Source organism: Macadamia integrifolia, unplaced genomic scaffold (genome assembly GCF_013358625.1).
Source record: "Macadamia integrifolia cultivar HAES 741 unplaced genomic scaffold, SCU_Mint_v3 scaffold402, whole genome shotgun sequence".
Lineage (NCBI taxonomy): Eukaryota > Viridiplantae > Streptophyta > Magnoliopsida > Proteales > Proteaceae > Macadamia > Macadamia integrifolia.
The window spans coordinates 109,477-132,986 of record NW_024870054.1 but is presented as its reverse complement, the minus strand read 5'-3'; the positions used below and the strand labels follow the sequence as shown (position 1 = coordinate 132,986).

The following is a 23,510-nucleotide window of genomic DNA, read 5'->3' as shown; positions in this document are numbered from 1 at the left end:
CTTCAGATCCTTCACAGAGAAAAAGGAAGAGTGAAACTCAAAGTAAACATTATTGTCACGGCAAAATTGCTGAACAGATAACAAAGAACAAGTGAGAGTGGGAACATGTAAAACATTAGAAAGAGAAAATGAACGAGAGGGAGAAGAGATGGAAGCAGTGCCTATGTGAGATATAGGAAGACCCTTACCATTACCAACCACAAGTTGGTTATTACCTGTGTATGGATCATAGGTGGAGAATTGGGTTAAGTCAGGGGTGGAATGGTGGGTGGCTCCAGTATCAGGGATCCAAGAGGTGGTGAAGGATTGTGGAGGTGTGGGGTGATGGGGTGGAGGTGCGATGGTAGGAGGTTGAGGGGTAGGGAAGGGTGTAGTATGGTAGGCGTTGGGTTGAGGTGGTGGTCGATTGTAGGGACGGGGAGGGGTAGGTAGAATGGCGGCTCAGGTAGGTCCCTGTGGGCGGTAGTAGCAAGTGTTTGTCTAATGATTAGTGCAACCACAGATTGTGCATGGATTGTGAGCGAATGCATTAGAGCGACCAAATCCACTAGCACGACCACGACCACGACCACGGCCTCAGGAGGAGCTTGTACCACGACCACCAGTGGAAGGAGGGCCACGACCTTGGTGAGTGACATGGGCTGATGCATCGATGGCAGGATCAACAATGGGAAGGCGGGAGTGGAGTTTGTCTATAACTCAATAATTGTAATCTCTATATAAGAGCACCATTGTACACTCATTAATGTGAATGCCAATAGACTATTTCAACATGGTATCAGAGGTAGTTACAATTATTGAGTTATAGACAAACTCTATGATCACATGTGGGATCCTATTCCAACTCTGCTATCTCATGAGGTAGTCTCTAGAGTTTGTGCTCACTGAAAATGCCTACAATGTAGGAGAGGTTGTTGAGTATGAGGATGACTCTAGAGGTTGAGTTTGAGTGGGACGCTAATTGCCCAGATAAACAGAAGGATTGAGAAGATTTCATCTAACAAATTGAAGTACGGGGTTGAAGCTTCCGAAACTGGAGAGACTTCAGCTCGTTTGAATGATGGCTTAGCACGGAAAAGAAGGAGAGATACCATGGAAGAAGAAGTTGATGTTGTTGGCTTTGAGAAAGACAGTGATGAAGTAGCGACGCTTCTGAAACAAGAAGATTCACGAAAGCTTCTTGTTGTTTCCATAGTGGGTATGGGTGGTTTAGGTAAGACCACTCTTGCTAAGAAAGTCTATAATAGGAGTGATGTCAAGAACACTTCTGTTTCTTGTGCATGGATTTATGTATCCCAAGAATACAGAATGAAAGATCTTCTCTCTGAGGCCATAGCACAACTTATGATGCACCCAAAAAAGGAGTTTGAAACCAAAGATGAGGAAGAATTGGTGAAAATTCTCTCAGGCCACTTGAAAGAAAAAAGATCCATGATCGTATTCGATGATGTATGGAAAATAGAAGATTGGGATAGATTAAAGGTGGCATTTCTAGCTCATCAGGGTGAGGGGAAGCAACAGCGAGTGTTACTCACCACCCGTAATGTGGAAGTAGCCAAACATGCTGATCCATTAATTGCTCCATATCAACTCAAACTGCTGGGTGATAAGGAGAGTTTTGAACTCTCAAAGAAGGTCTTTCAATACCAAGCAAGAAGTGAAGAAAGAAGCTACTCCAAAGATTTGGAAGATCTTGGAAGGAAATTGGTTGCTAGGTGCGATGGATTACCACTTGCAATTGTGGTATTGGGAGGTCTCTTATCAACAAAGGAGAGAACACCTAGCGTGTGGAACAAAGTACTTGAAAGTGTGAATTGGCAGCTTAATGAAGGTCCAGAGCGATGCATGGACATATTATCTCTGAGCTATACGGACTTACCGTATTACTTGCAATCCTGTTTTCTCTATCTTGGTCATTACCCAGAAGACTATGAGATCTCTTCTGAAAAATTGATTCGATTATGGGTTGCAGAGGGGTTTATACAACAGAGAGGAGAGGAAACTATGGAAGATACTGTGAAAGAGTACCTAGAAGAGTTAATTGATAGGAGCATGATCCAAGCAGCAAATAGGAGATTAGATGGAGGTGTTAAAAATTGTCGTATCCATGATCTATTGCGGGACTTAGCAGTTTCAGAAGCCAAGAAAGATAAGCTTCTTGAAATATGTGGAAGTAACTTTTCCGCTAGTACTCTAAGCAGAATTCGTCGGCTTGCAATCCATCCAAACAACAATGGTATGCACCCTATATCGAGTTCCACTCTTCACCATCTTCATTCCTTCGTGTGCTTCAGTAAAAACCTCCAAAAAAATGAGTGGAAGGGTCTTTATGTGGGGTTCAATCTGCTTAGAGTATTAGATTTACAGAATGTGACAACTCTTAAGGATTTACCCAAGGAAATTGGAGGCCTCGTCCTTCTAAAGTACTTGAACTTGCGTAGAACCAAACTACAAAGAATTCCACACTCAATGGGAAACCTCTGCAATTTACAAACTTTAGATCTATCCGGCACATACATCAGACACATACCCAAGGAAATATGGAGAATGCAACAACTAAGACATCTTTCTATTTGCGACATTGAGTGTCCTTCAATTTTAGTTGAATGCATAGAAAAGGTGTTGTCACTAAGATTGGTCGAAGCTGTTGTTCTCCTCCCAAGGTCGATAATCTGAGGGACCTCCAGACGCTACATCTACCTGCAGGCAGTTGGATAGAAGGTCGTCTTAACAAGTTGACGAATCTGAGAGAACTCACAATAGGAGAGTTGAGGTTGCATAAAAAGGCATTAACCGACTCTATTGTCAAATTGAAAAAACTTCGAGTGTTGCACTTAGGGGTAGATGGTGGAATCGAATATTATTTGCCTTTTGCTTCATTTTCACACCATGTGCACCTCTACAAATTGGTGTTGTATGGAAGGCTAGAGAAGATACCTGCCCTCGAGGATTTTCCACCGTACCTCATAGATTTGCAATTTTATTGTTCGTATCTAAAGCAAGAAGACCAACCAATGGCAACACTAGAGAAGCTACCAAACTTGAAGATTCTCGAATTAGGATGGAAGGCATTTGAAGGAAAGGAAATGATTTGTTCTGAAGGAGGTTTTGCTAAACTCCAAAATTTGAAACTTTCGGTGTTACCTAACTTGGAGGATTTGAAGGTGGAGCAAGGAGCATTCCCCTGCCTTAAAGTTTTAATTATTCATAGGTGCGAAAAATTAAAGATGCTTCCAGATGGGCTGCAACACGTAACTACCCTCCAAGAGCTCAACATACGCTCCATGCCGAGGGAATTCAAAGCGAGAGTACAAAAAGACATGGGAGAGGATTGGGTAAAGATAAAGCACATACCCTCTGTCACCATTTTTTGATTAAATGGAATAGCAGCAAGTCCTATTATTCCTACACATTACAAGTAAGTTGTTCGTCAACAGGAACACTAATAAGTGTTTTCCCTCTTCCCCTTCCCTAGTATTCCTTTTCTATTTCCTTTTATTAAGAGTACTCTTGTTAAGATTTATTTTTATTTAAGGGGCCCTCGTACGTACACATTACAAGATGTTTTTTCAATTTTAAAAAACAAAAAACAAATTCAACTAGGGGAAGACGCCAAGAGCGGATCAAGTTGTCATACTATCCTGATCTGCACACATGAAATTCAGAATAAGAGAAACCTTGTGGGAGATATATTGTATAGAATCAAGACCGTACAATAACATGGTCCACACTCAGGGCCACCCCGCACCCTTCCCACTTATCGGGCAGTTGGATCATACTCCCTATTTTCACTTCGTAGTTTAGTCATACTTATATGCCTGCCCTCTAAAGAGTTGGGAGTATCGAAGCAACAAATTTTGGTGATGGTCAAAATGACTCAATCACCAAGTTGGGCAACATTAATTTTGATCAACTAACAGTATTGTCTTTTTTTTTCTTTTTCTTTTTTTATTATGACTATACAGAAAGTCCACAGGAGGCAGAGATCAAATAAGGACTACAACAAGGGCCTGGCAGAGCAATGCAGATGGGAAGCATAGGGTCAGAGTCTTAGGAGTTAGCAAAATGGTTAAAGGTGGCTTGGCTATTGGGATTTTTATATCTCTTAATTTGATTTGATTTATGCTATCTAGTTATTAAAATAAAGTATCTTTGTAAACATTATTAAACATGAAAGATTTTTTATGCATGGGTGTGATGGATAGATTAGAAAATAACATGCTATAAGCATTGTGGGATTCTATTTGAACATGTTATCCTCTGCTTCTAAAGGTTATGGCATTTTTCATTTTCATGATAAATAAATAAATAAATCTTGGCATTGATTATTCACTCCACTTGAGTTTGAGTGTGTTGAGGATTAATAGAAAGTATTCTATGATTTTTATTTCCATTCACTATTTGGAAGAAAATTCAATCACAATTTATGTGTCTTTCTCTCCATTAGAATACATTTTTCCCAAATTAAAAGAAAATGTCAAAAGATTTACAAACTGCCATTGGCTATGCTTAATGAGTAATCATTGTCAATATCATGGATTACTCATTAACAATATCATGGAATGTATGGCTGCCAAAAACTGATCCCAAACCCTAGAAAAACATTTTCAGTTTTGTCAACTACTTCATTGAAGATATGTAAAAGTGCACAAAAATCCTCTGCGGGGAGGCAATGAATGATAGTGAAGATCCGATGGCTGCGGTGATAAGGAGAGTTTTGAACTCTTCTCAAAGAAGGTCTTTCAATACCAAGCAAGAATCGAGGAAAGAAGCTACTCCAAAGATTTGGAAGATGTTGGAAGGAAATTGGTTGCTAGGTGCGGTGGATTACCACTTGCGATTGTGGTATTAGGAGGTCTCTTATCGACAAAGGAGCGAACACTTGGCGTGTGGAACAAAGTAGTTGAAAGCGTGAATTGGCAACTTAATGAAGGCCCACAGCAATGCATGGACATATTAGCTCTGAGTTATACAGACTTACCGTATTACTTGCAATCTTCTTTTCTCTATTTTGGTCTTTACCCAGAAGACTATGAGATCTCTTCTGAAAAATTGATTCGATTATGGGTTGCGGAAGGGTTTATACTACAGAGAGGAGAGGAAACTATGGAAGATACTGCTGAGGAGTACCTAGAAGAGTTGATTGATAGGAGCATGATCCAAGCAGCAAGTAGGAGACCAGATGGAGGTGTTGAAAAATGTCGAATCCATGATCTCTTGCGGGACTTGGCAGTTTCAGAAGCCAAGAAAGATAAGCTTCTTGAAATATATGGGACTAGTAACTGTTCCGCTAGTTCTCTAAGCAGATTTCGTCGGCTTGCGATCCATCCAAACAACAATGGTATGCACCCTATATCGAGTTCCACTCTTCACCATCTTCATTCCTTGTTGTGCTTCAGTAAAATCCTCGAAAAAAATGAGTGGAAGGGTCTTTATGTGGGGTTCAATCTGCTTAGAGTATTAGATTTACAGTATGTGACAACTCTTAAGGATTTACCCAAGGAAATTGGAGGCCTCGTTTGAACTTGTGTAGAACCAAACTACGAAGAATTCCACACTCAATGGGAAACCTCTGCAATCTACAAACTTTAGATCTATCCGACACATACATCAGACACATACCCAAGGAAATATGGAGAATGCAACAACTAAGACATCTTTCTATTTACGACATTCAGTCTCCTTCAATTTTAGTTGAATGCGTAGAAAAGGTTGTCACTAAGATTGGTCGAAGTTGTTGTCGTCGTCCACCCAGAGTCGATAATCTGAGGGACCTCCAGACGCTACATCTACCTGCAGGCAGTTGGATAGAAGGTGGTCTTAACAAGTTGACAAATCTGAGAGAACTCCAGATAGAGGGAAAGTTGAGTTTGTATACGAGGGCATTAACCGACTCTATTGACAAATTGAAAAAACTTAAAGTGTTGCACTTTTGGGGAAAATATGAAATCGGAGATTATTTGCCTTTTGTTTCATTTTCACACCATGTGCACCTCGACAAATTGGTGTTGCATGGAAGGCTAGAGAAGATACCTGCCCTCGAGGATTTTCCACCGTACCTCATAGAGTTGGGATTGTATAGATCAATTCTAAAGCAAGACAATCAACCAATGGCAACACTAGAGAAGCTACCAAACTTGAAGATTCTCGAATTAGGTTGGTTCGCATTTGAAAGAAAGGAAATGATTTGTTCTGGAGGAGGTTTTGCTAAACTCCAAAAGTTGAATCTTACTCTGTTACGTAACTTGGAGGATTTGAAGGTGGAGTAAGGAGCATTCCCCTTCCTCAAAGTTTTAACTATTTATGGGTGCGACAAATTAAAGATGCTTCCAGATGGGCTGCAACACGTCACTACCCTCCAAGAGCTCAACATACGCTACATGCTGAGGGAATTTGAAGCGAGGGTACAAAAAGACACGGAGAGGATTGGGAAAAGATAAAGCACATACCCTCTGTCAATATTTCTTAGATGAAAGAGTAGCAAGTCCCATTATTCCTACACGTAAATTACAAGTAAGTTATTCGTCAACAGTAACACCAATAAGTGTTTTCCCTCTTCCCCTTCCCTAGTATTCCTTTTCTATTTCCTTTTATTAAGAGTACTCTTGTTAAGATTTTTTTTTATTTAAGGAGCCCTCGTACGTACACATCACAAGATGATTTTTCAATTTTAAAAAACAAAAAACAAATTCAACTAGGGAAAGACCGCCGAGAGCGAATGAAGTTGTTGTACTATCTTGATCCACACATGAAATTCAGAATAAGAAAAACCTTGTGGGGGATATTTTGTATAGAATCAAGACAGTACAATAACCCCATCCATACTCGGGGTCGCCCCGCACCCTTCCCACTTATCGGGCAGTCGGATCATACTCCCTATTTTCACTTCTTAGTTTGGTCATACTCATACGCCTGCCCTCTTGAGAGTTAGGAGTATCAAAGCAATAAATTTTGGTGATGGTCAAAATGACTCAAATCACTGAGTTGGGCAACATTAATTTTGATCAGCTAACAGTTTTGTCCTTTTTTTTTTTTCCTGGATTATGACTATACAGAGTGTCCATAGGAGGCAGAGATCAAATAAGGACTACAACAAGGGCTTGACAGAGCAATGCAGATGGGAAGCTTATGGTCAGAGTCTCAGGAGTTAGCAAAATGGTTGAAGGTGGCAATGGCCATTGGGATTTTTATATCTCTTAATTTGATTTGATTTATGCAATCTAGTTATTAAAATAAATTATGTTTGTAAACATTATTAAACATGAAAGATTTTATATGCATGGGTGTGATGGATGGATTAGAAAATAACATGATATAAGATGAGTAAGCATTGTGGGATTCTATTTGAGCATGTTATTCTCGGCTTCTCAAGGTTATGACATTTTTCATATTCATGAAAAATAAATAAAAAAATCTTGGCACTGATTATTCACTCCACTTGAGTTTGAGTCTGTTGAGGATTAATATAAAGTATTCAATGATTTTTATTTCCATTCACTATTTGAAAGAAAATTTCATCACAATTTATGTGTCTTTCTCTGCATTAGAATACATTTTTCTCAAATTAAAAGAAAATGTCGAAAGATTTACAAACTGCCATTGGCTATGCTTAATGAGTAATCTTTGTCAATATCATGGATTACTCATTAAAAATATCATGGAATGTATGGCTGCCAAAAACTGATCCCAGACCCCAGAAAAACATTTTCAGTTTTGTCGACTACTTCAATGAAGATATGTAAAAGCGCAAAAAAATCCTCTGTGGGGTGGCAGTGAACGATAGTGAAAATTCAATGGCTGCAGTGCATGCTTGTGTTGCCCTACACTAAAGATGCTCGCACGCACCTTCCCATTGGTCGCTCTTGATGATGTGTACATACGTTAGGAAAAAACATTTTCTTGCTTAAATAGAAATTTAAGGAATCTTTTAAAAATTTGAATTTTAATATCCTTACAAAAGATGGTTTGTAATCCTTATCACATCTCATGGACGATTATCACCTTTCAACGGAGTGGTTCTAGTGCCTAGCGCACATGTAGCAACATTGACTAGTTGAAGCTGGCACATGGAGGTCTAAGGATCGACTCCAACCACATGTGGGTGTGCATGATCCCCCCTCCCCTCTTTAGGAGTAGGTTGACCATTGGCATGCAGTGCCCAGTTGGGGATGCTGTAAGATGGATTAGCACAAAAGAAATCACCTCATGATCGAAGAGCCCCAGTTGACAATTCGGAAGATAATTATGTCTTGCCCAGATCCCCACCACTACAAGTAACCACCACCACCACCATCCCATCTCTCTAGTCCCTTGGCTCTATGGAGAGGAATCCTATCCCCGTGGATCTTGAAAGGATTGAACAGATCTTATAGATTTGTACGTACTGATCCCTCATAGTGGTATTGGTATCGGATGCCAGTTCGGATTGATGCAGATAGATCACTTTTGTTTGCATTACCTTTTTTTTTTTTTTTACCTGATTGATACAATTGATCTGATACCAATACTTACAGGTTACAACTATGCTCACCTGTTGGCTCATTATTATAGTTTTTATTAAAAAAAATTATGATCATTATAACTAGGGGGAAAAGGTTCTTGATTGCTTGGATAGAATGTTGATTATGAGCAAAATATCTCCTTCAACAAGCACATTAAGAAATCATTTGTAAAAGAGAACGGTGAAGAGAGATTTTAGCAACCAAATAGAAAATGCAGCCAAAAAACTCCGAAGCCCAACATAAAATCTCCATCAGCACTCCGAAAAACGCCACCTGCACCAGCGGGACATGGACAACCCAATGCAGAGCCATCAAACACATGGAGGGTATTGACTCGCCTAACCATGAAAGGATTGCTAATATAGTATTCCTTGCCCATAAAAACTGCTCTGCTGAACATCCATTTGGGAACAGAAAGGGCATAGCGCTACTTACAAGAAGAGACGAAAGAGGCATTCTGTCATGCATAATCTTCCAAATAGTAAACTTAATTTTTGGAGCAGAGTTTACATGTCATAATTTTAACCATAGAGGAATTCTGATAGTAGAAGTCTTTTTAACATTTACATCTCATCAGTTATCATAAATTTGGCGTAACAATATGTTTAAACAAAAGCATGATATCGTTAGACTGTTTGAGACAAAAAGTTACTAAAGAGAGGGATTTATAAACATAAAAAAATATAAGTACAACGTTCAAGGCTAGGAAAAAGTGCTAAAGTCCACCACCACGTTATGCGTCTCTTTCGAATCACTCCGGATTTCAGATGAGTTGAAGTCTTCGAATTCAGAGCAAGGCGATATACAGAAGCTACAAAGAAGTTAACAAAGAAAGAATCAAACAATCTTATTCTAAAGGGCACTTTCTCACTAGTCATTGTAGAGGTCCACTTAAAATTGAGAGTGCAGATTGCGCCTGTCTAAAGGAGTTTAGCTTCCTTCCCTGTTTTCTTCCTCTTCACACTAGTGACCGGAGTTGTGGGGCATTGTAAATATGCATCTAGTTTTTACTTATAAATTTACACAAGATAAAATACAACAATTATATGTATTTTTTTATATAGTAATAGATACTTAAAAAAATAAAGTATAAAAAAAATCTCTGAGCTGTCAACGCAACGTACGCTTGTACCCTCTCTCTCCATCTTTTTTTTTTACATTAAATGATCTCGCATCTATGTGAGGAACCATTCCATCATATTTCATTGGTCTACTCTTCTATGCCATTTGCTCATAGACCCTCTCCTTATAAACTAATTATATGTTATCATATTCAAATGTGAATGTAGATATTTTAATCATTGACCAATTAAATTTAAATACATAAATAAATATAATAAAATATTTTTCCCATATCTCACTGAATTTAGATAATGATATGTTAATTGGATGTGAATTTAGATACTGATCGATGCATTTCTCTGGTTTTATTCTATTTACATTCCTACCAATTTAGCAGGCGAGGCTTGATGCAACAATATGCAAGGGGGGTGGGGACTAAGTAGACCATAGAAAGGATCGATAGTCGTCCCCATGACACTTTATTTTGGTTAGTGATAAAAAATGGACAGCGAATTTATTTTATTTTATTTTTTTGTAGAATAGCGAATGTGACTGATGGGGCATTAGTTGTGCACCCTCGTACAACGATGATATGCTGGACTTGGACATTAGACAACATCTTTTATTCGCTCCATGTTGGATTTATCTAGTCAATTCAATTGCATTAAATGTTATAAAATTAATTTTATAACAAAAATAAACCTTTCATATTCTTTATCCAAAATAAATAAATAAATAAACTTTTCGTGTTAAATAATGGAGTTAAGCCCATGTTATCAACCTTCTTTTTTTTTTTTAAAGGGAAAGAACGTTATCCGCTAGTGTTCCGTATGCTTAAACGCAGGAAGAAGTGGAATCAAGTTGTGAAAGACACCCATGCCCCATTTTTCCATGAATTTGGACATAAGGAACATTAGCGGATAGCGTTCTTTCTCCCTTTTTATTTATTTAAATTTTTTTTAAAATTTTCTTCTAAGTCATTAGTTGAGAACCTTTAAATGGATTAGTTTTACATGCCATTAGGGTAATAATTTTCAATATCAATGCGATATCAATATGGATCAAGAATATCTATCAAACAATGGTTTTCTTTAGAGCTGAGCTGATCCATATCGTTACCGTATCGGTATCAATGATGACTGGTATAGACACTTAATATTTATATCTAAAACAATGGTCATGATAGGAGAGTTTAGGATTTTAGTTCCAGTATTGATCATGACCATTTGTAAATGCTAGACACCTCATTTTATCACCCTATAAATTGACTTGGCGACAATACGAGCATATGTCGTAAAACGATACTTAGTTAGATATCTAGCCTTGAAATTGGTTCAAGTTATATGATTTACTGATTAATTTTCAGAACTTAAAAAATAGTTTGACAATATTTAAATTTTGGCAATTATTTTGTTAATGATTCTATTGTCGATAAATGGTATCTAATTTATATGGTATTCGGTATTCCATTTTAAAATACTTTTTATGGAAATTTTCAAACGTATTTTAAATATTGAAAGTCCTGGTTCTAGGTAGTGCTGGGGTCGTGGGGTGTTTTTTTTTTTTGGGTGCTAGTTGGCTGCTCGTCACTGCTATAAAAGTAAGCCCCCCATACCCGTTTTGAGATACACAAGAAAAGAGGGAGAGAGAGTCAATGACTGTGAAATCGAGCACTGCTGGACTACTAGTGCTATAAACGTATTTTTCTCTTCACTGCAGCTTCAATTCATTCTTTTTCTCCGGTGAGTTTTTTTTTTATTAACCCTCCTTTTAATCAAAGTTTTATTGAGTTTTTTGGTTCAGTTCATAGCATTTATGCAATGACTTATTTTCAAGGTTTAACCTTATAGCAGTCCATTATTAGTGTCCTAGGATCCATTTCATTGGTGTCATTACCTAAAACAATGGTCATGAGAGGAGAGCTCAGGATTTTAGTTCGCGGTTTGATCATTGCTTGTAGATACCTCATTTTGTTATTTCAAAAATGAGCTCGGCGATTATGAGCAAACTTCCTAAAACGGTGTGAGACTTATTTTAATAGTTTTGACGGCTCCCTCCAAACCAGGCTGATGTCTGGAGCCATTACAAAGAATACAAGAAAATAACTGATGGAGTGACCAAAATACCATTACATGGTGGATTGGGTCAAAATTAGTTAAGTAGTATTGAAATTGGTTCTAAATTTTATGATTTAATAATTAATTTTTAGTTTAATTTGATAATTATTTTTTGAATGATACCATTTTTGACCATATTGAATTCACTGTCTAAATAATTTTGGTTAAATAGTTTTTTAATTTAGGACCGAGTTTTCCTATGCCCATAGTGAATGGATTTCCATTCACCGTGGGGCTTGAAATGTGTTCTCATTCACTACGGGGCTTGAGATGCATGCCGAGTATTGAAAAGTCATTTTAGGTAGATACTAAAATCCTATAAGGGATGGTGGGTGAACCATCAAAATACTTTGAATGAATGCTCAAACATATTTTGAATCATGAACTCAGCTGCTAAAAAAAAAAAAAAAAAGGTATTTTGAAACATGGAAGTCATGGTTTGAGGTAATGCTGAGGTCGTGGGTTGCCCTCCATTGCTATAAAAGAAGAATTTGGATTTTCTGTTCATACGATCATCTTATCATACATATGAGCATCCCACACATGTCTCTTTTGTTTTTTAATATACCCCTTTTTACCCTTGTAATAATAAAAAGTGAAACATGTGTTAAATACTTACAGTTTACATATACGACCAACTAATTGTATGAACAACAGATCCAAACTCATAAAAGAAAGCCTCCATTGCCGTTTTGAAATACCCAAAAAAATGAAGGAGTGAGATCGTGAGTCCATGATTGAGAAATCGAGAACTGCTGGACTACTAGCTAGTGCTGCAAAATAATTGAGTTTTTGTTTCTTATTTTGTTTTTCGAATCTTATTATATGCACTTCTCTTCTAACATTGCATCATATCATTTCATCATATGTGGCCATGCCGCCATAGTATTGATCATGCTTCATGCTTCGTTCCATATTTTCTGTTAATGCTTTTGCCTCAGAATCTGTTTGGTCATTTACTTTCCATTATGACATGCAAATGTAAATTGTTATTTTCTTATATCATACATGGATGATAGATTAGGTGGTATTAATGTTAATTTCGAATAGGGGTTAAGTGTGCCGTAGGGTGCATTGGGACTTTTTTCCCTCCACCAACTCTATTTAAAGTGGGTGGCTGAATGTGGGGTATACTTGTAGCTGGATTATGTTTTCGACTTGTACTCTTATTATGACTCTATTTTGTATATTATAAATAAAGGGCTTAGTCAAATCATTGAAGCATTCTCTCCATTCTTGCTGCTAACAGTTAATGTGGGATCTTATTGCTATTTCCATCTCATGTTATATCTTATGCATGGAGGATTAATATTGATCCATGTAATTGAGTCTATTACGCTGAGAAAGGTAATGTTCCAAAGAAACAATTCTGGTGTTTGCCCTACTTTTGAGGGCAGAAATGGAAAAAGACTATGTATCAATCAGCTTTTGATTGTGTGTGTGTATGTTTTTTTTTTTAATGAAACGGGTTAGAGGAAATTCTCCCCATTTGAGAAACCCCAAAAGTTATGCCAAGGAAATGAGAATTGTTTTGTTGAAATAATATGCACGACTTTGACAGGCTAACACACACACACACACAAAATAATGAATAAATAAATAAATTGAAGAAGTGAAGAGACATGTCGTAAGGTTAAACCACATTTATCTATGTTTCCTTGAACAATTAAAGTTCGGATATCGCAAGAGGATCTGAAAGAGCCTTGAAATTGGTTCTAAGTTTTATGATTTAATAATTAATTTTTAGAGCTTAAAAATGGTTTGAAAATATTTTAATTTGATAATTTTTTTATGAATGATATCATTTTCGACTATGTGGAATTCATTGTCTAAATAATTTTGGTTAAATGGTTTCTAATTTAAGACTGAGTTTTCCTATGCCCACAGTGAATGGATTCACATTCACCATGGGGCTTGAGATGCGTGCCAAGTATTGGAAGGATATTTTGGATAGATACTAAAATCTTATAAGGATGGTGGGTGAACCATCCTCATTTAAATACTTTGAATGAACTTTCAAACATATTTCATGCTAAATAAAAAAAAAAAAAAAGGGTTTTGAAACATGAAAGTCCTGATTTGAGGTAATGCTGAGGCCGTGGGTTGCCCTCCATTGCTATAAAAGAAGAATTTGGTACAATAGAGTAACCGGGTTTTGTGTCACTCTATCTCCCCTATTTTCTTTCACATGTTTTACTTTTCTCTCTCCTATTTTGTGTTTGTCTCTCTCCTCGCTTGTACCTCTGTTGCACTAGGGTGTTGTAGAGCATTCAAATCCCTTAGGTCACACACTCAGGTGTTAGTCGTCAAATGTGCATTGGACACACCCCTACGTTGGAGAGGACCTGAATCTATCTGAATCGGCCTCAAAATATTTTAATGTACAAAAACTGGACAAGTCCAATCTAGATTGATTAATCCCATACTGATTCTTGAGTTTAATTCGTATAATATTGCATTTTCTAATTTAAATAAAAGGCAAGAGAGATCACTGTCTGGTTGCATGACCTCTACACTAGAGGGGGGCCATGAAGGCATGTGCAGGGCATTAACATGCACAGAATTTTTTATTTCACACAGTTAGGGCAGTAATTCCGTGCACTCCTATGTCTGGGCATAGGAGCCACTAGATCGGCAATGTCTTTTTCTCCAATTACCACATTTCACCACCTAGCAGACACTAAAACTTGCTAAGCCAGTCACCTCAACCTAAGGATGTGAATTTGAAATTGAAACCATTTATCAAAATCGAACCGAATCATTTATATCAAAATCGTGAAACCATTTATTAAATGGTTTGGTTTTGTTTTAAAATTGAAACCTTGATTTGGTTTTGGTTTTAAAGTTTAAACCTTGGTAAACCGTTTAAATAAGCTATTAAACCGATTAACTTATACGTAGTAAGTTTAAGTCATTCAATGTTAAGTAAGCCCAACAATCACAGTAAGGAATGTTCAAACTTGGCTGTTCTAACAGCAGAAGAAGAACAAGTGATCAAAGATTCAGAATTTTACACTGGAGCTTGAAAAAATAGATAAGAATCCTGATGGACGATCCCAATTTCGTTTAGCCTTTCTTAACTCAATGGGAAGGCACCCCTCGGTTGCCATACCAAGCTATGAAACTGAACGTCACGAAAGCAAACTTAAACCAAATCAAAGAAGCCCATTTAACCCAGTTGTTGGAGGGCCTCATCAAGATAGCATTATAGAAATTCCCCATTGGACCCAGAAAATCCATGGCCCAATGAACTGGGCTTAACTATCCTTGGTAGGTTTTGGATCGAACCATCTTAATGGAGTAAAGCCGACACATGGGCCTCCAGGTCACTGCTGAGGGCTGGGGACAGTAGGCATTCAAAGATGGCCTGCCCCATTAATGGTCCAACCATATCTTCAAAGTCATTTTTTGTGTTTAATCCTAAAGAAATGCAATTATTCTCATTCATTTCACTTCCCTTCCTTCTCTTCTGTTGTAACCAAGTGGAGCTTGAAGTAGAATTATTTTTCTTTTGTAGGATGATCAGCATGGAATAAGTGGCTTTCAGCCGATACAGTTTTTTTTTTTTTTTTTTTTTAATATATAAAATTAAGTTGACCACTCCATCCAAAATTGGGAATGAATCTCAAGATTTTTTTTTTTTTTAACCAAGGTGCCCAAGCCAGCTTACATTCACTTCGACTAATCCTGGAATCGAACCTGAAACGGTACACCTATCCACACAATCCCTAAGTTGCCCTAATCGTCTGAGCAACCCGCAGATGGGTAAATGAATGAATCAATAATCTTATAGTTATGCTACTGCAATAACAAATCAATATCCAACAATTATCACACTTCAAACTTCAAATACAGAAAATTTTTTATAGTTATTTGAGCATTGTTTTGTTGCAACTCAGGTGTTCATAGTTGAAATAAAGATATTATAGGTATGGTAATATGGCTGAAATTACCAATCTGTCCAATGAGAATCAAAATTTTTTTTTTTTTGGGAGGGGAGGGGGGAGGGGTATGTGTTTGTGCTTACTCTGATTGCACTGAAATTTTACATATAAGGAGATGTTTGGGTTCTACTCGCACATAGAATTTCAGCTCCTTTAGTTCAGTTGGCAAGCACCATTGCCTCACGAGTAAGCACTCATGAGTTCAACTCTCATTGGAATGTGAATGGTTTGATGCTTGGTCTTTATTTTTTTTTTGAGAAATTTATCCAATAATTTTATTTTAAATTATTTGTCCAGACATCGCTGTTGAATAATTTAATGATTGTTTTAAATCAAGTAGCAATTGAGGGACTTGTGATTTTTTATTTTTCCTTCCCTAGTGGGTCTGGATCCCTTCTGATTCTGTTCCGTTTGGCTGATTCAAATCGAAATCGCCACTGATCGATCCGATTCCGTTCCCTTGTTTGAAAGCTTGGATGCCAGGTTTTCCTTTCTTTCAATTGTTTTTTTTTTTGTTGACAAGTTGTTTAGTGCCATTTGCACCGGTGTTTAGTGTTCTTCACTATTTTCTATAAAAAATGATTGAGCACTCCATTGCGTTTGTTATAGGAAAATTAGGCTCTCTGTTATCAGAGGAAGCTGATTTTCTTAGTGGAATGAAAACGCAAATTGTGTCTCTTCATGAAGAACTTGAGTGGATTAACTTATTTCTAAGAGATACTGATGAAAAGCGCAATAGAAACAATAGGGTGAACTTATGGATACTATTGATTTGTTCATACTTGAAGTCCAGCGACGACGGCAAAGAAATATCGGGCTGAGGATTACTCTACACAGTTTGGAAATCAACTGGAGGACATCAAAAGAAGGATTGGAGAGATTTCGGCCAACAAATCCAAGTACGGGATTGAAAGTTTTGAAACTGGAGAAACTTCAGCTCGTTTGGATAATGGCTTAGCACGAAAGAGAAGGAGAGATACAGTGGAAGAAGAAGTTGACGTTGTTGGCTTTGAGGAAGATATTGAGGAACTAGCGACGCTTCTAATAGAAGAAGAGTCACAACAGCTTCTTCTTGTTTCCATAGTGGGTATAGGTGGTTTAGGTAAGACCACCCTGGCAAAAAGTGTTTATGATGAGATTGATGCCAAGAAAACTTTCGATTCTTATGCATGGATTTATGTCTCTCAAGAACACATATTAAAAGATCTTCTCTCCAAGGCCATAGCACAACTAATGATGCTCAAGAAGGAGGAGTTAGAAAAGAAGAATGAGGAAGATTTGAAGAATTTGCTCTCTGGTTACTTGAAAGAACAGAGATGCCTGCTTGTATTCGATGATGTATGGAGGAAAGAAGATTGGGACACATTAAAGTTGGCATTTTTACCACATCGGGATGAGGGGAAGCAACGAGTGTTACTTACCATTCGTATTGTGGAAGTAGCCAAACATGCTGATCCATTAACTGCTCCACATCTACTAGCACCTTCGAGTGGTGAGGAGAGTTTTGAACTCTTCTCAAAGAAGGTCTTCCAATACCAAGCAAGAAATGAGGAAATAAGCTACTCCAAATATTTGGAAGATGTTGGAAGGAAATTGGTTGCTAGGTGCGGTGGATTACCACTTGCGATTGTGGTATTGGGAGTTCTCTTATCGACAAAGGAGCGAACACTTAGCATGTGGAACAAAGTATTTGAAAGCGTGAATTGGCAACTTAATGAAGGCCCACAGCAATGCATGGACATAATAGCTTTGAGCTATACGGACTTACCGTATTACTTGCAATCATGTTTTCTCTATTTTGGTCTCTACCCAGAAGACTATGAGTTCTCTTCTGAAAAATTGATTCGATTATGGGTTGCAGAGGGGTTTATAAAACAGAGAGGAGAGGAAACTATGGAAGATACTTCGGAAGAGTACCTAGAAGAGTAGATCGATAAGAGCATGATCCAAGCAGCAATTGAGAGACTAGATGGAGGTGTTGGAGTCTGTCGTATCCATGACCTATTGCTGGACGTAGCAGTTTCAGAAGCCAAGAAAGATAAGCTTCATGAAGTATATGGGAATAACTGTTCCGCCAGTTCTCTAAGCTGATTCCGTGTGCTTGCGATCCATCCGAGCAACAATGGTATGCACCCTATATCGAGTTCCACTCTTGACCATCTTCATTCCTTCTTGTGCTTCAGTGAAGACCTCCAAAAAAATCTGTGGAAGAGTCTTTATGTAGGGTTCAATCTGCTTAGAGTATTAGATTTAGAGAATTTGACAACTCTTGACAATTTACCCAAGGAAATTGGAGGGCTTGTCGTTCTAAAGTACTTGAACTTGAGGGGAACCAAAGTAGGAAGAATTCCACATTCAATGGGAAACCTCTGCAATCTACAAACGACCAACCAATGGCAACACTAGAGAAGCTACCAAACTTGAAATGCTCTTTTTATGGGAAGCATTTGAAGGAAAGGAAATGATTTGTTCTGGAGGAGGTTTTGCTAAACTGGAAACTTTGGAACTTTACGAGTTACCTAACCTGGAGGAATCATTCAATAGGAAACATCTGCAATCTAGCTATTAAAATAATTTATGTTTGTAAACACTATTAAAAATGAAAGATTTTATATGGATGTGATGGATAGATTAGAAAATAACATGCTATAGGATGAGTAAGCATTGTGGGATTCTATTTTAACATGTTATTCTCTGGCTTCTTAAATCTTGGCACTAATTATTCATTCCACTTGAGTGTGTTGAGGAATAGTAGAAAGTATTCTATGATTTTTATTTCCATTCACGATTTGGAAGAAAATCCTAATCACAATTTATGTGTCTTTCTCTGCATTAGAATATAATTTTCTCAAATTAAAAGAAAATGTCAAAAGATTTACAAACTGCCATGCTATGTTTAATGAGTTATCATTGTCAATATCATGGAATGACTTTCAGCACTATGGGTGCCAAAAACTGACCCCAGACCCCTGTAAAACATTTTCAAGGTTGTTAAGTACTTCATTGAAGAAATGCAAAAGTGCACAAAAATCCTTTGTGGGGAGCCAATGAGTGATAGTGAAGATCTAACGGTTAGGATGCATGTCGGGGCCCTCTCAATTATTGGATCCTCTCTGCCACTCACTAATCACCACAGAGGATTCAAGTCTAAGAAGGTGAAGAACCAAAATTTGGTAACCTCCTATAATTTACTTAGGATGCCAGTGTGGTATCTTAGCAAAGGTTGATTGCAAAACACAATTGCTCGCATCAAATGAGATTTCAATTCCGACATTGCCTTTAATTACCTAAAAAATAATATTAATATCTACTGATTTGAGTCAAAATCCTAATTAAACCAAAAGTGAAGTATCAAATCACATTCTAATTTTACCAATGCCTTAATCTGCACCGAACGGAAGGAAGGAACAATCAATCCAGTGAAATTTGAGTTACAATATCCTGTAACACCAACTCAGAGGTGCCAATCATCCTTCCTATCAGTTGGTGCCTCCTTAAACAACCTTGATAGCATATAAAATGCGACAAGGCAAAGCAGATTATTAGTGCAAGTCAACAAGTCAACCTAAATACCACTAACAAATCCATCTATAGCCACGAAGTAGCAGACTTTCACTACATAAAGTTCCATTCTCTATGTAATCCTGTCCTGCCTCACTGGACCCAAAATGGCTCATCATCTTCTCATTGCAGTCCTTGTAGCAAGCAAAGCTCAGGCAAGCCTAGTCATTGCAGCATTCCTGCTCTGCAAATAGAAAATACATACTAGTAGATATCCAAAACTTACCACTCAAATAGTATTTCTCTGCTCTTGAGATTCTGTTTTGGCTGCCAGTACCACATCATTAAGGAATCCACTCTGGGGAAAATCTTCAGGTACAAGACTTCGATATATCTCAAACTACTCTTGCGCTTCCTCCTTTTTACCCTGCAAGCTGTAGATTATCACCAAAACAGATGCACACAATTGGTAAAACAACGATTAAACCTCAATATAGTACTTCTTTGTCTCTAACCTTTTAATATCCTCAATAATTGACAGATAAATGAAAATCAATTAACAGAAGTAGCTCGCAAGGTGTAATCCAACACCCCTTACAAAAAATTCTGTTAAAAAGAGCAACCTAGTGCACAAGGCTCCCACTACTGCAGGGTTTGGGAGGGGCAAATTTAATCTGCTAAGTTCCTAGATGTCGCCTAGGCAGTGCCTAGGTGACCAAAGGTCCTATGGATAGGCATACCTAGGCTTTTTTTTTTTGGGGGGTAAAAATAGGCATTCCTAGGCAACTCGCAAAATTGATTGTTAGCTTATGCTAAACCATCCTTAGCATGAATGGTTAGTTTTGTACAGTTCTAGTTATTACTCTGTATGGTGATTAGGTTTGGAAACATTGAGCTACTTTGATAATATTTAAAGGGTGTACACTTACCCCTCCCAAACCCCACGATAGCGGTTGTCTTGTGCACTGGGTTGCTCTTATTTCCATAACTTGCATGAAATTTGTGGACAAATCCTTAGAAACCTTAAAAGACTCTCCATTCATGCAATGACAAAAAAAATGGACTAAAGGTACAATCTGTTCGAATATCCCTTAAAAGTTATATAAATTCGAAACCGCTTCCTTCAAGTTTGATAAAGTAAATGCAAAATGTAAAATAAAAAGGAAGAAAGAGTGCTACCCTCTAGTGTGTTCAAGACAAAATGAGTGCATGCTTATGCTGCCCTACAGTAAATATGCTCCAGAGCAACTTCCAATTGGTTGCACCCGTTGACATCTACCTGTGCCAGGAAGAAACGTTCTCTGCCTAAATAGAAATTTAAGGAATCTTTTAAAATTTTGAATGATTATAGCCTTATGAAAAATGGTTAGGGCTCCTTAACCCTCATCACATCTCATGGATGATCATCACCTTTCAACGGAGTGGTTCTACTGCCTAGCACACTGGTAGCAGCATTAGCTAGTTGAAGCTGGCACATGGAGGTTTGAGGATCAACTCTAGCTCCATGTGGGTGTGTGTGTCCCCACCCCCCACCCCTTAGTAGTAGGTTGGCCATTGGTCATGTAGTGCCCAGTTGGGGATGTTGTAAGATAAATTAGCAAGAAAAAAAAAAACCACCTTTCAATGGCCAACAACTTTTATTAATTGCACACGTGATGAGCCAGTTGGCAATTCAAAATATAATTATGTCGAGCCCAAATCCCCCACCCTGCAAGTAACCACCCTCACCGCATCTCATACTGTCCATGGGTGTGGGGACCATCCGACCATGTCAGTCATTGAGAGTGCTATTCAGCTCATATACAATTTATGATCAGAATAATGATGGGCTGGTGGTTGTGCATAAAAATGAACGACATAAAGAACCCTATCCTATTGACGTAAGAAATATCAGTGCGTGAGACCAAAGAGAGGATGCGCCAACATCTTCAGCACCCTCAACATGAGGTAATATCTTTTCACGTGCCTTGTTTTTAGATGTTCCTTGCACCAGCCAGAAAGATTTTTTTTCCCTTACAAAAAGAAGTCGGTGATGTGCAACCTCTATCACATGGTGGACCTTATCAATCTAGTCTTGTTCGACAAAGATGGGCTCACCAGTCACCTCTATAAATGACAGATTGAATTATGATCACATAGACCAACAACCCTACTTGTTCGATGATTGGTGGTGGCTCATTATTATTATTTTCAATGCATAAATATGGACTTGTAAGGATGTTAAGTCCGAGAATTTGAGATTAGTTGAAGTCCGAATTTAAGTTCTATATAATGGTGATACACATTTAGGGGCCGTTTGATAACACTTCTATTCCTGGAGAGTGTTCTTTTTCGATTCCATGCTGTGAAGACACTCTGGCGGAACAGAAACATCGTTTGGTAAAACTATTTCAGAAATGGCTTTAGAACAGGAAAGAACAAAAACAGTGTTTGACAAACACTTCTATTCCTGGAGAGTACAATAATGAAAATTCACTTTTGAACAATGAAATCAATAATTACAAACATGTTATTATGGTCAAATTTAACTTAAATAAGGAAATAATTTGTTTATGAAATTATCTTTTAAAATACTATTACTTAAAGGAAATAATAAAATATAAGCATAAAGAGTTTCCACATTTATCTTAATAAAAAAACAAAAGTCTACTATTCAAGTTTATAGGAATTACAAAATAAAAATCATAGCTGCAAATAGGTGTCTTGAAATTTTATTACATAAACAATCAAATCAGGGGGTAACCCTTATCTACTGCCATCTGATTTGCAATTTGTATCCTTAGCTCATTCATCTGTCTTCCTTGTACACGTTGATTGCCCTGATGAATTGTAGTAGAAGTACTCGCAATATCACCATCTTCTTGTTCTCCGTGAGCGTTGACTACCCTGACTCTCTCTTCATTAGGATCATAGTAGTCATCTTCCCCATATTGTTGAAAAAGTGCATCTGCTATTTGTTCAGATTTAATATAGTTATGAAGTCCACAACAAGCTATCACAATATAACTTTGATAACTAAGTGAGAATTGAGGCATGTTTTTTAAAATAGAGAATCTTGATTTTAAAATCCCAAAACAACGCTCAATATGATTCCTTAAAGAAGAATGTCTATAGTTAAACAATTCCTTAGTACTTCTGGGTTGCCTTCTTCCTCCATTATAATCTGGTATATGATATCTCTCTCCTTTAAATGGTGTCAAGTATCCATTCCTACTTGCATATCATGAGTCTACAATGTAATACTTCCCTACAATATGATAAAGCAAGACATTAAAAGCATACACAATAATCATTTGCATACATGATAATTTGGGAATTGATATACCTTGGGGAGGATGAGGAAATCGTAAAGTAGGATCCTCTAGGGCTCTATTGAATACACGACAATCATTTGCACTGCCTTCCCAACTCGCATATACAAAAGTGAATTTCATGTCAAACGAGCAGGCACACATCACATTATGGGTTGTTATCCCCTTCCGTCCTCGATATGGGATCTGTTTTCCCTTAGGAACTATAGCAGTAACATGTGTACCATCTATGGCACCAATGCAATCCTAATTAAAATAAAACAAAAAACCAACCAAAAGCACTATTATGTGAAACAAAAAACGATCATAAGTTAAAAAATGATGTAAACTTATTAGAAAGAAAATTGCCAATTTACCTTAAAATATGGCCACCATTTGTTGTTTGCAATTATTTCCATAGGAATCTCATCAAACGATGGGGCTTTGATGTACTCCTTAGAAAGCTTAAGCACCCCTTGCAATACTTTGCCAAAGTAATAGTTGACAGTCTGTCCTGAATGTTGGAATCTCTCCTCAACTGCTCTATTAGTAGGACCTACACCTGTTATTCTGAACATGAACATTGCCAATTGCTCATCTACCCTAATTTTGCGACTGTCTTGTAACCAACCACGATGTCTCATTAGTAGGCATAAATTTAAAAACACATGTCGTTCCATGCCAAATTCTTCGTAACAGCGGTTTGCATGCCCATGCAACACCTCATGTACCCATGTTGCCCCTGTGAATGCACTATCCCTGCGTGGTTCTCTAGTATATAAATCGCTGGAATAATGATATTGTACTATCAACAATGTTGCGAGAATCAATTCTTCTACATCGTCGTCAGTAGAGGAGATTATTGGAGTATTATCGACATTTGCCATAACTGATTCATACAAATTTTAAACTTGTTAATATCATACAAATGTTTATCCCCTAATACAAATTTTCCAAAAGATCTATAAAACTATAATCATCCAACATGCGTAATTATCAGATGATGTAATAAGTATTTAAAACAAAAGACATCCAACAGAATCATTGCTACAATAATAGTAAAATTTAACTGGCATATTTAGAAAAGTAGCATAA

The 23,510-nt window shown here is 37.4% G+C and overlaps 4 protein-coding genes across 4 annotated transcripts; 3 read left to right on the top strand and 1 right to left on the bottom strand.

Moving 5' to 3' along the window:
* The first annotated feature begins 433 nt into the window (after positions 1 to 433).
* LOC122068495 (disease resistance protein RPH8A-like) lies at positions 434 to 3,599 on the top strand. The gene is made up of 3 exons (XM_042632371.1): positions 434 to 445; positions 970 to 2,575; positions 2,608 to 3,599. Exons 1-3 carry the CDS (start codon positions 434 to 436, stop codon positions 3,372 to 3,374), a joined length of 2,385 nt encoding a protein of 794 aa, XP_042488305.1. The 3' UTR covers positions 3,375 to 3,599.
* Positions 3,600 to 4,708: 1,109 nt separating this feature from the next.
* Positions 4,709 to 7,276, top strand: LOC122068491 (putative disease resistance RPP13-like protein 3). The gene is made up of 2 exons (XM_042632368.1): positions 4,709 to 5,341; positions 7,056 to 7,276. The coding sequence occupies exons 1-2, from the start codon at positions 4,948 to 4,950 to the stop codon at positions 7,064 to 7,066; spliced, it is 405 nt and encodes a 134-aa protein (XP_042488302.1). The 5' UTR covers positions 4,709 to 4,947; the 3' UTR covers positions 7,067 to 7,276.
* Positions 7,277 to 16,202: 8,926 nt separating this feature from the next.
* Positions 16,203 to 17,553, top strand: LOC122068493 (disease resistance protein RPP13-like). Its single transcript, XM_042632370.1, has 2 exons — positions 16,203 to 16,356; positions 16,418 to 17,553. Exons 1-2 carry the CDS (start codon positions 16,203 to 16,205, stop codon positions 17,551 to 17,553), a joined length of 1,290 nt encoding a protein of 429 aa, XP_042488304.1.
* A 4,801-nt stretch (positions 17,554 to 22,354) lies between these two features.
* Positions 22,355 to 23,302, bottom strand: LOC122068492. Its single transcript, XM_042632369.1, has 3 exons — positions 22,793 to 23,302; positions 22,584 to 22,682; positions 22,355 to 22,372 (listed from the first exon to the last, which is right to left on the bottom strand). The coding sequence occupies exons 1-3, from the start codon at positions 23,300 to 23,302 to the stop codon at positions 22,355 to 22,357; spliced, it is 627 nt and encodes a 208-aa protein (XP_042488303.1).
* Between the last annotated feature and the right edge of the window lie 208 nt (positions 23,303 to 23,510).

Coding starts and splice junctions, on each gene's coding strand:
- LOC122068495 (XM_042632371.1), top strand. Junction 2,576..2,607: donor ACTAAGACATCTTTCTATTT/GCGACATTGAGT, acceptor ATTTTAGTTGAA/TGCATAGAAAAGGTGTTGTC.
- LOC122068491 (XM_042632368.1), top strand. CDS start 4,948: ATGGACATATTAGCTCTGAGTTATACAGACTTACCGTATTACTTGCAA.
- LOC122068493 (XM_042632370.1), top strand. CDS start 16,203: ATGATTGAGCACTCCATTGCGTTTGTTATAGGAAAATTAGGCTCTCTG. Junction 16,357..16,417: donor AAGAGATACTGATGAAAAGC/GCAATAGAAACA, acceptor CTTGAAGTCCAG/CGACGACGGCAAAGAAATAT.
- LOC122068492 (XM_042632369.1), bottom strand. CDS start 23,302: ATGGCAAATGTCGATAATACTCCAATAATCTCCTCTACTGACGACGAT. Junction 22,683..22,792: donor AATGGTGGCCATATTTTAAG/GTAAATTGGCAA, acceptor TATTTTAATTAG/GATTGCATTGGTGCCATAGA.